The sequence below is a fragment of the Emys orbicularis genome, chromosome 5 (assembly GCF_028017835.1).
Source record: "Emys orbicularis isolate rEmyOrb1 chromosome 5, rEmyOrb1.hap1, whole genome shotgun sequence".
Taxonomy (NCBI): Eukaryota; Metazoa; Chordata; order Testudines; family Emydidae; genus Emys; species Emys orbicularis.
The window spans coordinates 120443861-120460309 of NC_088687.1; the positions used below are offsets into that span (position 1 = coordinate 120443861).

The following is a 16449-nucleotide window of genomic DNA, read 5'->3' on the forward strand; positions in this document are numbered from 1 at the left end:
AATAACCCCAGCGCACCTGACAGAAAAGAGAAGAATAGAAAAGACTGCTGAAAATATGAGTTCCTGCCCTCAGATTAGTTCTACAAGAAACACGGTATTAGCTAATGACCATATACATCCCAAGTATTAAGATAACAGTTTCCCCTCAGATAAAAAAAAGGAGGTTCCATAAAGATACTGATCCAACAGCCATAATCCCAAATCCCAAGTAGAAATCTCCAGATTAAAAATTAGGTATAGAAATAAAGTAAAATTTTCATAGGTGCCCAAGTCACTTAGGACCTAAACCACATTTTCACAAGTGGCTTAGAAACTAATTGAAAGGCAATAGGACATTGGTGCCTATGTCACTTTTGAAAATAGAATTTAGGCATTTTGGAAAATTTTACCATAGGCCACTTGTCGATCTATGCAAGGTACTAGCACCTCCAAATGTATCCTGTGAAGGGAAAATAGGACTCAGTATGTATGTTTTATATAAACATGCACAGAATTATGGAATGGGATCTCCTTGACTGAAAAGTGAAAGCTGTTTTCTCAGACTCCAACAGAAAAATTTCTACGTGGTCCAATGTAATCTAATATTTTGCATTTAGAATTCAGCAATTTCATTGCAACAGAACACAATTTTCTGTGTAACAGCTTTGCAAATTATTTCTCACAAGACTTCACATCTTTGCTGTCCATAACAGAATTGTAGAGTCAAATAAAAAACAATAAAGGCAGAGAGAGAATTTACGAGATATATGTCAGACAAAACACATATTTTCAACTAGGATTTGAAAGGAGATGGAAAATCTGAGCAGTGGAAGGATACAGGATAGCTGCTTCAGATAACAAGAGCTTCAGGGGAGAAGGTTCTCATACCAACGGACACAAGCTTATGTGGCCAGCACTTGGGAAATAAGAGAGAGGTGGGAAGGAGTTAAAAGTGACAGAAGGCCTGAAGGATGGCCAGGCGTGAGTCTATGGAGGATTTTAAAATCAAAGAGGGCATTTTAGAACTGAAATGAATGAGGCTTCAGGTGAAATTTTCTGAGGTTGCACTGAAAGTCTAAGTTGTCTGAGTTCACTCTTAATGTGATAATGCTTCTTTGCATGTCTGAGAAGGGCAAAGAGGGAGTGTTTTGCATCTGTTAGAAAGCCAGTCCCACCAAAGGCCATAGAAAAGGGGATTCATGTACTAAACAAATCTAAATGTCATAGTATTTACATTATTTATGTTTTTATTTTTCATATGCATCCTTCTGCTGGTTATTTAATTAATATCTGTATATAATGTTGGAGTCAGAAAGAAACTTCCCCAGTGTGCAGATTATTCCACTATAGAGTTTCTTGAACCATTCTGTGAAGCATCTGGCAGTAGCTACTGCAGTGACGGGATATTAGGCTAGATGAGCCATGGTCTGAGCCAGAATGGTAATTCCTATGTTCCTATAGGGCAGTGTTTCCCAAACTTGGGACACTGCTTATGCAGGGAAAGCCCCTGGCAGGCCGGGCCGGTTTGTTTACCTGCCACGTCCGCAGGTTCGGCCGATCGCGGCTCCCAGTGGCTGTGGTTCACTTCTCCACGCCAATGGGGGCTGCAGGAAGTGGTGCAGGCCAAGGGACTTACTGGCCACCGCTTCCAGCAGCTCCCACTGGCCTGGAGCAGTGAACTACGGCCGGACCTGCGGATGTGGCAGGTAAACAAACCGGCCCGGCCCGCCAGGGGCTTTCCCTAAACAAGCGGCGTCCCAAGTTTGGGAAACACTGCTATAGTGGACACATGGAAAGCATGACATGGATATCTCTCCTCCCAATCCTGAAGAAAATCTCTGTTTTAAGAAGTGGCCCACAATATGAAAACCATTAATCTAACAGACTATTCTTTTATTCTAATCTATTTTATGTTTTTAAAAATATTTCTACTCCAGTAAAATGTCTCATATTTTACAGAAGCAATGACCACCTGCCTAAATGGAAGAATATGGACCCAAAACAGAGCAAAAACTAACCTGCACCCAATGTCTTTTCCTGCCACCCACCTGAGACAACTAAATGCAAGTCTGCACCTGGGGGAAAAGAGTCTTTTGTTCCAAAAATTAAGAAATCTGCTTGGAGAATCTGAGCAACTCATAAGTGAGAGACGAACAAAGTGCAACATCTGTATTAAATGTAATACTGCACACCCCATATGGATGGAATAGCTAAATTGCCCTCTGGGTTGAAAGAAATTGAACAGATTGCTTAGAAATATGTAAACCCCATTTTCCTTAGTGCAAGGAAACAAACACCATCCAGATGGAGAATATAAAAAGTATCAACTGGCACATTTTACTCACATTTTCTCTACTGATCACTCAGTTTACAAGGGGGTTCTACTGTGGCCAGGTCCCCCATGCAGAGAGAGTGGTAAAGAGCACCATTTGTCATTCACTCATTCAAAACATAGCACATTTAAAGGCTTCCCCAATAAGGGATTGATATCACCTGAGAGGAAAAAAAAAAGTCTTTTCTCAATATGTCATCATCATGGCAAATATCAAAGGGACTTAAGCCTCATTGCAGATGGAGCACCAGCTAGGTTCTTAAGGTGGCCTAGCTGGATAGTCAGTTTAAGTCCATCACTGACCATCTTATCGTGCCAATGAAACTTTTGGCAACCATATGCTCACTGGCTGTGTAGCAGCATTTCTTGGTAAATATGCTTCAGAATTCATTGGTCTCCCATCCTAATATGTCCATACCAAAAAAGCCACCAAAACTGAACCAGTGCTGAGGGAGGTGGTTGCTGGGTTTGGCTTTGAATATCCTCATTCTTGATCGTGTCCTGCCACTACTACTGAGCAGCTGAGGAAGATGACGAGAATCAAAATCATCATTCTTGTGCTCTTCAGCCTTCCTCAGTTCCCAGGTTTCACTGCCATAGAACAGAGTCGGTATAGCCATGATTCTATAGATCGCTTCATAGCAAGCTTAATGTCACAACATCCCCACAGAGGTTGCCGAAGGGCCCCAAACATAGCAACAGTTGCTGCTACATGAGTGTTCACATCTTTCAAGTATCCTCCAGCACAGCCTATGACACTGCTCAAGTATTTGACAATTGCCACCTGTTTGTTGTCCCACCCAGACAAGTTAACACTGAGCTGGTTGTAATCTGGAGCTAGAGACTGCTTAAGGGTAATGACCCGGGACTTTGTTTTGTTTTGTCTGGATTAATAACAAGACCATAACTGCTGCTTCTTGCCTGACTAGATTGGCCATCAGCAGCAGCGATTCACCAAACTGAGCCAACAAGACAATGTCATTGGTTCTTCAAGCAAAGTGGTGGTCAACTGAAGGCCATCCAATATGCGCATTTGTTTAAAAACTACAGTCCTTACAGCTTCCCATTAACTCCAACATTTGGTTGAGGGTTACATTTCCTTTGTAAATTGGAAGTCAATTCCAGAGCCTCTTCACGGTTCACAGTACAAGCCTTTTCAGCAGTGCTATTGCTTAACGAGTTTTTAAGAAAAACAAACCCTCAGTCTCAATGAGTCAACCCCTGGTGTCCTTGCTCAGGTGGCGTTACAACGTGTGACACTTCAATGTGAGCTTCCCGTAATAAGGAGATCGAATGCTTGGCCCAGTATGAATCCGTGACTGAGTTAAATCATTCAGGGGGGAGATTTTCAAAGGCAAAAGGGGCAGTTAGGCACCCAGCTCCCATGAAAAGTCAACGAGATCTGGGCACCTAGCTCCTCTGTAACATTTTTAATACTGTAAAATTATTTCTCTGTAATTGAAGCCTTAAGAGGCATTTTCTTATGTTTACTAATATTTATCTTCTGTATTACTGAGTCAGATAGATGTCTCCTGGCTATGTTTTTTTGTTTTGTTTTGTTTTGTTTTTCTTGTAACATGGTTTTCTTTAGCCTGGAAGCTTGATTCTACACAGGTCCAGCCTTTTAGATGAGGACTGCTATACAAGAACAGCTGTGGCTGAGTGACAGAATTAGATAAAATGCATCCTGTCTGACTGGGCCATGTAACACAGCCCTTTACTTTCCATTACTCTTTGAGTTAAACTAGTGACATAGGGCTATGGGGTAAGGCTAAATTGATATATAAGGACCACCATTTTCAAGGTGGTGGGTGCCCTCAAGTCTTCAGCTTCAATAATTCTAAAATATCAGGTATCCCACTGTTTCAGGAAAGGAAGACAAGCAAGAGTCAAGAAAGTGAAAATGAACAAAGCACCAATAACATTAATCATGGCTCTGGGGTCTATGTAAGAACGCTCAATATAATAACAAAAGCGCTCAGTGGAACTGATACATGTAAATTGTGCATGAGCTATGATTACAATGGTGTCCTATTACCACAGTATCATGGGTAAGCCCAAAAGGCACGCTGCACATGGTTGCACAATATGCTCCTCCAAAAGCTCAGGAAATGAAGAGATTAAATGATAGAGAAGGGGAGAGTTTGGAGCATATTATGCATCTGGAACCCAATGTAAAGCACATTGATGGAAATGGGATTCTTTGCACTGATATCAAGAGGCACTGCCTCAGTCTCCTGGTTATTTTGTACAGTTATGTGATTTTGTGAGGATTAGAAGGAACAAGCCCCTAAGTATCCAGGGTGTGTGAGGAGAGACAGAAAACAGAAGTATTATGACCTTGGTTTAACAGAGAACATAGAAATAGTCACAATCTGATATTCAGCATAGGATTCAAATCTAGTTCTCAATGTCCAATGTGTAAATTATATGGAGGAGATTATGTGACCTCTTTTCTGATTAGAGTTAGTTTGGGGAACAAAATCTGAGTTTCTTTATATTCAAAAGGGTTGGTATCTACTGTCAACACAAATTACCACCTCATCATAATAATAGTACAATTACTTTATTTGCAAAGTGCCTCACTTCCAAGGCACTCGGAGTTGCACAAGCAATTTAAATATAGTCCTTTTAAAATAGAAAAGAAAGAGCTTCTCCCTCACTGGAGAATTTTGATATCTTTTTTGTTTACTGCCATTATCTGAGGTGGCCAATTCTTTTACTCATGGCGGAGCAATTTATGAAACCGAAGGCTGCGTTTTGTCAATGTTATTATTCTCTCCTCAGCACCCAGCTTGCCATTGTGGACAGTCATGCTCATCCTCTGCAGACACATATTCTTCTGGCGATTTGTACGAATAGGAAAGTTTATTTTTATTCTGACTTCCCTCTCCCTGCATAGGCACCACCAAAGAAGTGTATAAACCAGCTTCATTCTCTGTTTAATAGCTGCTTATTCAATTAAGGAGTATGGGAATTAAGGGAATTAGGGGGAGGACCCAAAGCAGGCCTATTGACCCCAATATGAAAAAAAACCATATGCTTAAACAGCCTCATAGAGAGAGGAGGGTACTTAACTACAGAAGGGAGGCTTAATTTTCCCATGTATTTAAATATGTCCCTTAATACACTGTTCTTCTGCCTTCTGCAGCAGAGATATTTAATATTATGTAAAAGGAAATATGTGCTCAGCTCTCAGATAAACAGTGAGTTTATCTTCTCCTTGCGCAAGAGCTCATGAGTATTAGTGCAACTGTTAGACCTGACAGATGCCCATTGCCTGACCTGCATGTGCACATAATCTCTGACTTCCTGGGCATGAAGAGAACCTCTTTCAGGTATGTATAGCTGAAGGCCTCTACATACATATATGAGATTTTCCTCTGTATTTCACATAACTGTAAGACATTTACCAATCGACACCTGAATACCTAACAACAAAACCAATACAGCTCATTAGTGTCAAAATAAAGGCAGAAACATACGGCTAACCTGAACCAAAAGAACAAGGGCAAACAACATTAGTCCTCAGGCAAACCTCACAAAAGGGACCAGTTCCCAAATAATAGAGAACGTAGGGATGAAAAGTTGGTAACAAATACAAACAACCAGAAAACAAGGGAAAGGGCCCCAAAATGCTATCATTAGTTCTATGTACACAGGAAGGATGGTCCAGTGGTTAGGGCAAAAGCTTTGGATTTGGGAAGCCTGACTTCAATTCCCTGCTCTGTCACAAACTTCTTGTGTTACCATGGGCAACTCACTTGGCCTCTTGGAGCCTCGGTTCCCCATCTGTAAAACAGACATAATAGCACTGCCCTACCTCACAAGGATTTGGGACGGATAAATACATCAAAGATTGTGAGGCACTCAGGTACTATGGCAATGGAGGCCATATAATTACCTACCATAGATATATTTAGCATCCCCATGGGCACCCCATTTTACCTCCAGACATCGTATACTGTCCCCACAACCCCAGCACAAGTTCCAGCATCCATCAAGGATCCCCCACCCTTCTGGGGATCACACCCAGGAGAGGAGGAGTGCAAGAGAATTGTACAGATGGCAGAGATGTAGAGAACTCAGCCACACAGCAGCCCCTTATTCAACATTTCTTCCTATACAGAAAATCATATAAGAGGAAAGAAAAATAGCAATAGCCGCTAGCAACGCTCCAACCACAAAGAGCCAGACAGCACTGGTGTCATCCAGCTGCTGCCCCACCTCTAGCTTTTTGAAGCCTGCTCACCAGGAGGGACTGCCTGCAACCAGCTGTAAGTGCAGGTGGGGGTGTAATCCTAAACCCAGAAATGGGAAAGCAGAGAGGCAGCACACAGCAGATGTTTAGGACAGCGGAGAGCAATAAAAGCTAGCAAAGTCCTGCCTTTCTTGTTGCTTTGCAGGTAGAGTGGCTGGTTGGAAACATGAGAGAAAGAATTTCTTGTGGTTCTCAGGTTCTGAGAAGTGTTACAAAAAAGTGAGAATGTGCTTACGGGGCTTCCCACCTGAAGCAGCTTTTACCAGCCAGTCATGAATGTGCTGCACCACATTGTGAGGCCTTGGCCTTTCAGATGCTCTTGCTATTGTCTAAATAAAATTAGTAAAAACCCAAGGAAGGTGGAGGCATGACAATCTCTGTATTGTAATATAATTTTCATGCAACAAGAGTAGGACTTTTGTCAATCCCTCCATCCATGTTTTCATACCACGCCCATCACTACTGTGTTTGGGCACCTATTCTGTTCTTGTGAGAACAGGAAGCTAAGAGTCCTTGTTTGCTTTTATCTGTTGATGTTAAGCAGGGAGTCACTTGTCCAAATCAGATGCATAGCCTACCACACAGGTGATATATCTAATCTGAGGTAATTGATTATGCTGATTAATTGCTCCAAGTAATGAGTAGAAGGGAACATTTAATATACTGAGATTTGGGGCCAGATTCATCCGTACACTGGCTGCTTCGAGCCATTCCTGTTTTAACCGACTGAGTAAACCAGGCTTACAGCTGATCTGCATCATCAGAGTGACACAAAGGTGCTGAAGCATAACGGTGAATCTGACCCATCATCTATCATATGATACTCTGGTTTGTCTCTGGATTGCTATAAATTGTTTACTCCAGAAGTTATAACTTTTTATCTCTTCAGCATTTGTTTCACAACCCTGAATTCTGTAAGGAGTGAACACATTGTTTTGCTTGAATTATGGGGGTAGAGGGGTTAACAAAAGTCCTCTAGAGATTAACTATCTGAATTTGGATTTTCCCAGGTAGCTTTTATCCTGGACAGCAAAGGTGCACAGTGTAAGGTATAAACACATGGTAAAAAAAAAATAATGTGAAGGACACATGGATCCAGTCATTCATTACTGAGAATGCTGATTCATAGCTGCAAAGATACTCCTGTCTTGTAGAAGTAGAGAGGCCTAAGAGAGAAATGTCTAGCTACGTCCCTTATTAGTTTGATTGGGTTTAAATGTAGGTCTTCTAAGGCTATGTCTACGCTATGAGCTAAGTGTGTGATTCCCAGCTCACATACACATACTCACCCTAACTCTCATTGAGTTAAGGCTGGTCTTCACTATGGGGAGATCGACGCTGCTGCAGTCGACGCAGCAGAGATCCATTTAGCGGGTCTAGTGAAGACCTGCTAAATCGATGGCAGAGTGCTCTCCGGTTGACTCTGGTACCCCACCTCGCCAAGAAGAGTAAGCGAAGTTGACCGGAGAGCGTCTCCCATTGAGGCAATGCAGTGAAGACACCCGGGTAAGTCGACCTAAGCTACGTCGACTTCAGCTACATTATTCACATAGCTGGAGTACCGTAACATAGGTCGACTTACCCCCATAGTGAAGACATATAATGTGAGTATAAATAGCAGTGTAGCTGTGGTAGCACAGGCAGCAGCAGTGGCAACATAGCTTAATAGTGCCGAGTATGTACCCACCGGCTTCAGGTGGGTTTGTATTTGGCATGGTTAAGCTGTGCCGCCATTGCCCATGTTATCATGGCTACACTACTATTTATACTTTGACTAGCTCAAAGAGAGTTAGTGTGAGTATCTATATGAGAGCTGGGAATCTCAACGTTAGCTCAGAGTGTAGACATAACCTAAAAGGCACTCATTCTCTTCTCGGGCCCCACTTCTTTTTTCCCTTTGTATTTGCAAGTAGAAAAGGGGGCCATGCAAAGAGTTCTGCCTACTGTTTAACACGCCTGGTGCTTATGCCAAGCCTACACTTGTACTAGAAGGCAACAACCTTACACACAATGTACTTCACCATGCAAAGACATCCAGGATCAAGGCCATAGAAAGGACAATGATAATATTCCTAGCACAATATTATGAGCCAGAGCTTCTGAAACAGTCAGTTTTCCATTCTAGCACCTTCTGTCATCCTATTTATCCCCCTGGAGAAGAAGCTGTCTCAACAGAAATGGACTAAAATCAAAGCTACCAGCTGGCTGACCTGATGAGATTGTAGATGTACAAACAGATGTAGGCGTTTCTTGATTTAATCAGGCCTTTAGCAAAAGGACTGCACTGTATAAATCTTGCTCCACACTTCATCTGGCTTCAGTAAGTGGCTTAATGCTAGTCAGCTTAAGGCCTAAACAAAAAAACTATCTCTAAGGAGAAATTAAGTCAGTGTCTTTCTACAGCAGGAGTGATGTCTACAAGATACATATGCTTTCTTAAGGACAGGAGAAATATGTTGCATGTACCTTAAATATAGGGGTCCAAATTCTACTTGTATTTACACTGATGCCAGTCAAGAGAAACCTCACTCAGTTTCTTCATAGACCTAATGGACTCAGAGGAGGATTTGACCCCTGGTTTTCTTATGCAAATTACATGATACAAAATACAAGATATGCAGGACATGAGGACAGAATATAGTCCTTAGTTATAAGGGAATTTAATATCCATTTCATAGGAACTCAAAATCCACAAGTGAACCTGCAAGTGGATGCTGGCATAACCCACCACTTTTGTAATGAAAGCCATGAGTTTTGCCACCTTATTTCCTTTCAAAGGTTTTCCAGATCCTCCTCCTTCCCCAGTGGAGATTCCTTGACTCCCAAAGGGCTACACAGACCATGTGTGTCCCTTTGGGAATCTCTTGCTTGTCCTGGAATTAATGACACTACAACTGGGACTTTATTATTTATAGGAAAGCTATTTCATGTCTTTTTTTTTTAAAGAGGTTTCTAAAATGTTATTGCTAATCATTTTAATTTTCCCTTTCAAACCTGTACACTAAGGGAGCCTGGAGTTATAGGTGGTTAGGTATGAAAATTTTTGTGAATAATATTTGTAAAACAATTCTAAGATAGTTGTTTTGAAAAAATATGTGGCATATGCACAATGCATGATGGTGTGGTACATGGGTTTTATTGGCATTCTTTTACAATGACCTTCATAACTCATTTATGGCCTGTCAAGACATGTGTTGTATCTTTTTAAATTCGTAGCAAAAAAAAAAAAAAAAAAAAAAAAAAAGGACAGGAAGGGAATGGGATTTAGGATTTAGGCATGAGCTTTTAGGGAAGCTGAGAGTCAAAGAGGGAGAAAGCATTATTAGAGATATTATTGTTTTTCTTGTTCTAATAAAGTTCCTTGTTCAGTGTCGGAAGAAAGTGAATGCTTTTTTACCATTCTCACATGACAATGCTTATGAACACTTTATTCATCAGATCACCATATACACTTCATATTATATTTATACTCTATTTATTTTTTAAGAGAGTTTGCCCTTAAGATTAAATGCTTTGGCTTTAAGACTGGGAATCTCAAGTGTAAAAAATAATATAATCTGGGCAAATATTGCAAAAATATGCTCATGAACACTCATTTCAAAAGGTACTATCAACTCTATTTATTTGTTTTCTGTGAACTTTTATATGAGTTCTTTTTCTGTGCAAGAATTTGCGTGTGAATCTGTATGCAGCTTCATGCTAAAAGTGTTTGTGTGGCCATATTGGAATCCATTTTCCTTCCATTCATAAATGTTTTGATCATCCAGCTGGAGCAGAAATAATATCATCTGATTAAGGTCACCACTCACAGGCCACAATTAACAAATAGAGAATCGCTAAAGACTTAAATAGTGGGAAAGCAATCCATGGCCACATGTTCATGTAACATGTTTATTATTTACCCAGGTCTGATTTTTATTGAAATTGTTCACACAGAATAAAGAGCTACAGTCATTGATTATTCTTTATGAACAGTTCACCAAGCCCTAGTGGTAAACCCAGAGTCCCAGAGGGCCTCAACTTGGCAGGACACCAATATATGGACCATCTGGCCTGTGATTGGCACAGTTTGGAGCTAGCTTCTATACATAATGAATTATTATATTTAAAGAATTTGAAGAACATGGTTTGTTGATGTAATACATCCTCTAGTCTTTATTCATATATATAGGTACAAACTGACCTATCATTTCTCACTTGAACACTATTGGGTGCTGTGCAGGAGAGGGATGGAGGGGAAGATTAAGGAAGTAAAACTTCAGGTGAACTGCCTTTTCTTATGTTGCTGCATACAGCAATCTATGGAGGTTACCATTAAAAAGTTGGCATTTTCCCAGCGCAGTATCTAAAATTCTACATTTGTCCACTACATTGGCTTATAACCGTTAGCCAATGGTAACCACTATATTTGTACTTATTTTTGTATTTAGAAATAATGTACTTGCTACATACATTTTTTAATACGTAGGGATTATTAGTATTTAATTGAAGTCCACTGTGTCTAAAAAGACACAATCTTGCATTCGTTTAATTAATCCATTTGCTTTATTTGATGATTCTCTTTTACACTATAGTGGTGGTGTTCAAAGAAAATGTTTATCAGAATCTATTACATATGCACATATGCAAAACATACTCTGGTAAGTAACCCTATTCACAAAGGCCCTATAATGGGATGATTGGGCCAATCTTCTTATATAGTAACATGTTTAATATACCAGGGTTTGGCCTACAGACTAAATTTATGAGTAAACATCCATCTCATAGCTTATATCAGGAAGGCAAAGCTTCAATAAAAATGGCTATTAATGTACTTTATCATTTTACCAACACACATATTGCCATTTTTAAAATATACACATTTTCCATATTGGAAGCTTGTTAGCATTAAGCAAGGCAGTTTGACATTTTATTTACTATGTGTTTGTGTCTATAGAATTGTTGGCTAAGCATTAGGAATTGCAGGCAGAGATGCCATAGTGCTATTCTGACCATCAGCAGCAGGAGCCTGAGTTTTGGAGCCCCAAGGGGAATCTTATCTGTCTGGAAAGCATGCTGAGATATTCTGCTTTTCCCTTGGCAGCTGGTGAGTATCTATTATAGAAGGCGCTGAACAAGGATCAGTTTCATTATTGCCATGTGTAATTGTACCCTTACCGTCCCAAGCAAAAACAGATGTTTCCCCATGAAAATACAGCCCTTGTACATGTGTGTTAAGGTGTCCTCACAACAAGCCAATGCCCTGCATTTCTGATCTCTGAAGGGTAGAATAATGACCAAAATACTCCTCTGCTGGGCCAAAAGAATGATCAACCAGCTCGGAAAGGAGGAGCATGTAACTGACACATGCCAAAATGGGTACTTCACTGATAAAAAAAATTAAAATCCTGTTTTAAAAAGTACAGAATGATGGTTCCGTTACATCTTCTGAACTGGCTACACAATAGAGAATTTCTACCAGGGCTAGGGCTGGTGGGAACTCAGTATAATCCAAGGCTCCAGTGGCTTTGGCATTTTTACCACCATGTTCATGGTTTAAGCTGCTAAAAAAAGATGGTAAACTGGTGACAGAACTAGCGGGAATGTTTTCCTAAAATTCACTTGTGCAGACAACATCTAATACAGGCTTATATAATTTTAAAAGTTATTCCTTGTGAAATAAATCTTTTCAAATGGTAATTAAAACTCTTAGAGCCACTCCACTGAATCACTTTATCCTTCTTCTCGAAGCACTAAGATTACCCTGTATCGCCCTATATATCCCATATTGCCTTTTTAATATCATCTGTTCACATTTCCATGTCAAACTCTGACTCTGAGAACCAACTGCCTCCATCACTGACTGATTTGTGGGGTTTTCTGCTTTTATGCATCTCTTCCAGGTGCTATCCACAACTAAAAATAGAGGACAAGAGAAAGACTACACTGCAGGGATGATACAACAGGCTAACCTTAACATGTGTGGATGAAGACATCACTTAAACCAGATTGTAACTTCCTTTAGTCACAATGATAAAAAGTTACTCTCACCAGTACTCATATTTCAGCCAACAGGACACCTTGAGTGAGCGAATTTTCCAATATGAGTAAGGGGCATCCAGTCTGGTCCTTAGGAAACAATTTAAACAGTCATGCAGTGATATTTTTCAGATCCTAAACCCTGAAGGAATACACTGCTTTATCATTCAGCTAAACATAAAAATGTATAATTTAAGATCCACTGACAATAAACAAAACTACCTTTCATAAAACCTATGTCCATTATATATTTCTTTGAATTCCAAAGGAAACAGTCATTAAATAAATAAAGACTCTCCTGTAGTATTTGCCATTGTACATTGAAGCAAAGGGCTATAAATAAACCTGAAACTGACTTAATTGATTTTCATAATCCAAACCAAGAGAAGTGAAAAATAGTAAACTAACAATAGAAAGAAAATTGGAACGTAAATTGGATGTTGAAAATTCTGTAGGTTTGGATGGTTTGCGGTGTTAGCAGAATTGGTGACAAAATGGAAGAAAACTGTCGGTAAAATGTTATTCAATTTGTTGTAAAAATTTTGTTTCCAATACATTTTCTAGCCACCTCTAGTTATTAGTTACATAGGTCAGGGAATCTGTATGCTTAAAATAGATTATTTTAAAGTTGGCACGTTCCCTTAGTCTGTCTCACAGAGAGCAGACACACAAGATTAATATTTTTATAACAATGGGAAAATCACATGGTTAAGGCTTTTTACCTTGTTTTATTTCTGAGGCTTTTACTCTTTCCAGTGCAGCTGATTTCTCCCCAGTAGGATTTTGACCTTTATTACTTGCTGACAACACATCTGACAAATAGCTTTTTGCTGTGGTAGCTGAGGTTGAGCCATCTGGTTTTTCTCCCGAGATCCATGTGTTATTCATAATGACATTTTTCTTTCTCCTTCCCTGGAGAACAGCACCTGCATGCTGATTTCCTGTATCAAATACGTCATCAAATTTAGACAACTGGTGCCTCCCATTTATGAGATGGAAAGAGCTCCTGTCTGAAAGTTTCAGTGAATTGTTCATTTTTGACACTACAGGCTGGGAAGTCACATCTTGGGCTGGATGACAGACAGAGGACAAATTGCAATCTGCCTTCAGTTTTGAATTGGAAGAGGCAAATGAAGGTATCTGAGGAGGACAGAGGAGAAGAATATGTAACTTTTGAATGTTCGCAACCACAAAAAGGCATCTATCAAGATATAGTAAAACAGACCACGTGATTCTGTGCATTACGACTGCTGTCAGCAGTACTTTTCCATTTTATGAGCTGTACAGTATGTCTGTTATGCTTTCATTGTAATTTAACTCTCAAGCTCCTGCACTAGCAGGGAAATGGACTAGATGATCAAAAAGTTCTTTGCTTTTTGCCATCTCTAAGATCTATAGTTCTTTGATGATAATGGTAACTTCATTGGTCCTTTATATACAAGATTTATTGTAGTATAGATTGCCAGGAAGCAGGGACTGAGTGGCACAAATATACAGCTGTCTAAATGGTTCTGTTCGTTAATACATTGTCAGAATAATACGTCTGTTACTGTGTTATTAGTATAAGGAGCAGTTTCTTGCCTTAAAACACACGTCATTTGGAACATGCTTGACTCTTTATGTGGCTACTGTAATAAAACAGAGAATGTGTTTTTGGTGGGTTTATTTCAGTTATTTATTCTCGGGTCATCATGAAAATTCAACAATGTAATGTTGGAAGATCTGGCATGGATGTTTTTTATTCTAGCAGTCTCTCATCTTCCTTGTACAGTTAAAAGGTGGTTGTATTGCCTTGAAGTGGATAAAATCTCCTGCTTGTTTAGTATAGCAGCAGACTGTGACAAATGCAATTGCAATTGATCAGCTCTGTCCTTAACAGAATTCCTGCAGTTAATGGAAATTACTACAAAGAGCTTCAGGGCACAGGAATAATTGGATCATTAAAAAAAAGGGAAGAAAGAAAAAGGCAGATCAGTAGCTACATATTGGTTAGGTTTTGCCGTTGTTTTTTGTTTGTTTGTTTGTTACCATCCTAGAATTTCCAAAGCTAATCTTACTGAGAGCTGCAAAGGTGAAAACAAACCTCAGATTTTTTTTCACATCCTCTAGGAGCAACTATCAATTCTTAAACAATAGGTAAGAAGATTCATAATGAAATACAATGTGTGTTTATCTTCCTCAGATTGTCCTAACTACCAATAAAGAAGTTATTTAAATATTTATGTGATCCATGAACTGACGGCTAAGAATAATTGATCTCATTAAATTAATAACTATGAAAGTGATTTATTGACCTGGTAATTACTGCGATGGTTTTGTCTAAGCTCTCGATGCAAGGCTATGATCCTCTCTGGGCATGTTAATTTTAAAGGAGAAGTAGTGCACTTGTTTTGAGTTGTGTGAGCACAGCAGATGTCATCTGACTTCTGTAGAAAGCTTGCAGGAATTGGCCTCGCCTTCTCATTCGCTTCAGCCTGGTAGGTCCCATGATTATTTGGCTGTCCATTGACCTGTGACGTGTCTACAACAGGATGCAGTAACTGCAACCAAGAATGCTGTTATCAGAAATTCAGGGTTAGAAAATATTTCTGATAGGAATGGTTTGTTTTTCGATCAACAGTAGTCACTACATTGAACATGTTGCAGGAATATTTATAAAAACAATTTTGCAGAAACCACATTTACAGAATTCAAGAAGGATAATACATTATTTTTACTTTGAACATTTGTAAGTACCCTGGAAGCATCCTTTTGTCAATCCAAAGTGGAAATGTCTCTTACCATAGTATATGCTTGACTCTAGACAGCTCCTAGAAATCCCTCTCACTGCCCCACTTTCAATCCCAAAATAAAAAAGCTAAGTGAAAATATCCAGAGCTCTCCTACCAAACAAACAAAAATCCCCTGACCTACTTTTGTTCAGAGATCTTGGATCATCTGATGCTATTTCTCATTCTAGGGCCTAATTTTGGCCTAACGATTGATGGGAGCCCAATAATTAGGGCCTAATAGTTAATGGGAGTCTTTCTTTTGATTTTCAGTGGGGGTTAGCTCAAACTGTTAATGAGTTGGGGGTTAGCTCAAACTGTTAATGAGTTAGGGCTTGTCTTCACTACCACGCTACATTGGCGCAGCTGCCTCGATGCTTGTCTTCACCAGATGCGCTATGTCAACGGGAGAGTGCTCTCCTGTCAACGTAATTACTCCACCTCAACAAGAAGCAGAAACTATGTCAGCGGAAGAGTGTCTCCTGACGACATAAAGCAGTGTCTACACCAGGCTAAATCGATATAATTTACGTCACTCAGGGGGATGGTTTTTTTATTCCCCTGAATGACGTAAGTTACATTGACTTAAGCGGTAGTGTAGACAAGCCCATAGTGGTTATAATTAAATTTATTAACAAGACTAGTATGAAGACAGTGAGGTAAGCCAGAGAAGGCTTCAGGAAGTCACAGCAGGTCTGCCTAGTACTCACAAACATACATTAGAAGGCTGACAGGCCGTAAGGGATGGAGAGATTACAAAGGACAGTATTCAAACATTTTAGGGCATGAAGAGATTGGTTCTAAAATTAGTGGATCAGAATTTACTCACTACAGGAAGCACAGTTTGAGGCATCTCTGGTGACAGATGAAAGTCAGCAGTAGCGGTGCAGGTTCTAGAATGCAATGACCCACTCAAATGCAAATCACTGTTTTCCCCAGCAGGCATAAGAGTCTGTGATGCTAACAGAAAAACACACCATCAAATCATCAAAAGTTTTGTAGATGTGATACATTTAGTTTCCTACACTCTACATAAAAATCCACTTGGCATTTGGTTAAAATGACCTGATACATGAAGTGTCCTTTTTACA

At 39.7% G+C, this 16449-nt stretch overlaps 1 protein-coding gene across 1 annotated transcript in view; it reads right to left on the reverse strand.

Moving 5' to 3' along the window:
- C5H4orf50 (chromosome 5 C4orf50 homolog) overlaps positions 1-16449 on the reverse strand; it is a 79478-nt gene that overhangs the window by 17961 nt on the left and 45068 nt on the right. The window contains exons 13-15 of the mRNA XM_065404606.1: positions 16188-16318; positions 14885-15130; positions 13313-13730 (exon numbers count right to left, since the gene is read on the reverse strand). Coding sequence (XP_065260678.1) covers positions 13313-13730; positions 14885-15130; positions 16188-16318 — 795 coding nt within the window. The remainder of the gene's footprint in view (positions 1-13312; positions 13731-14884; positions 15131-16187; positions 16319-16449) is intronic.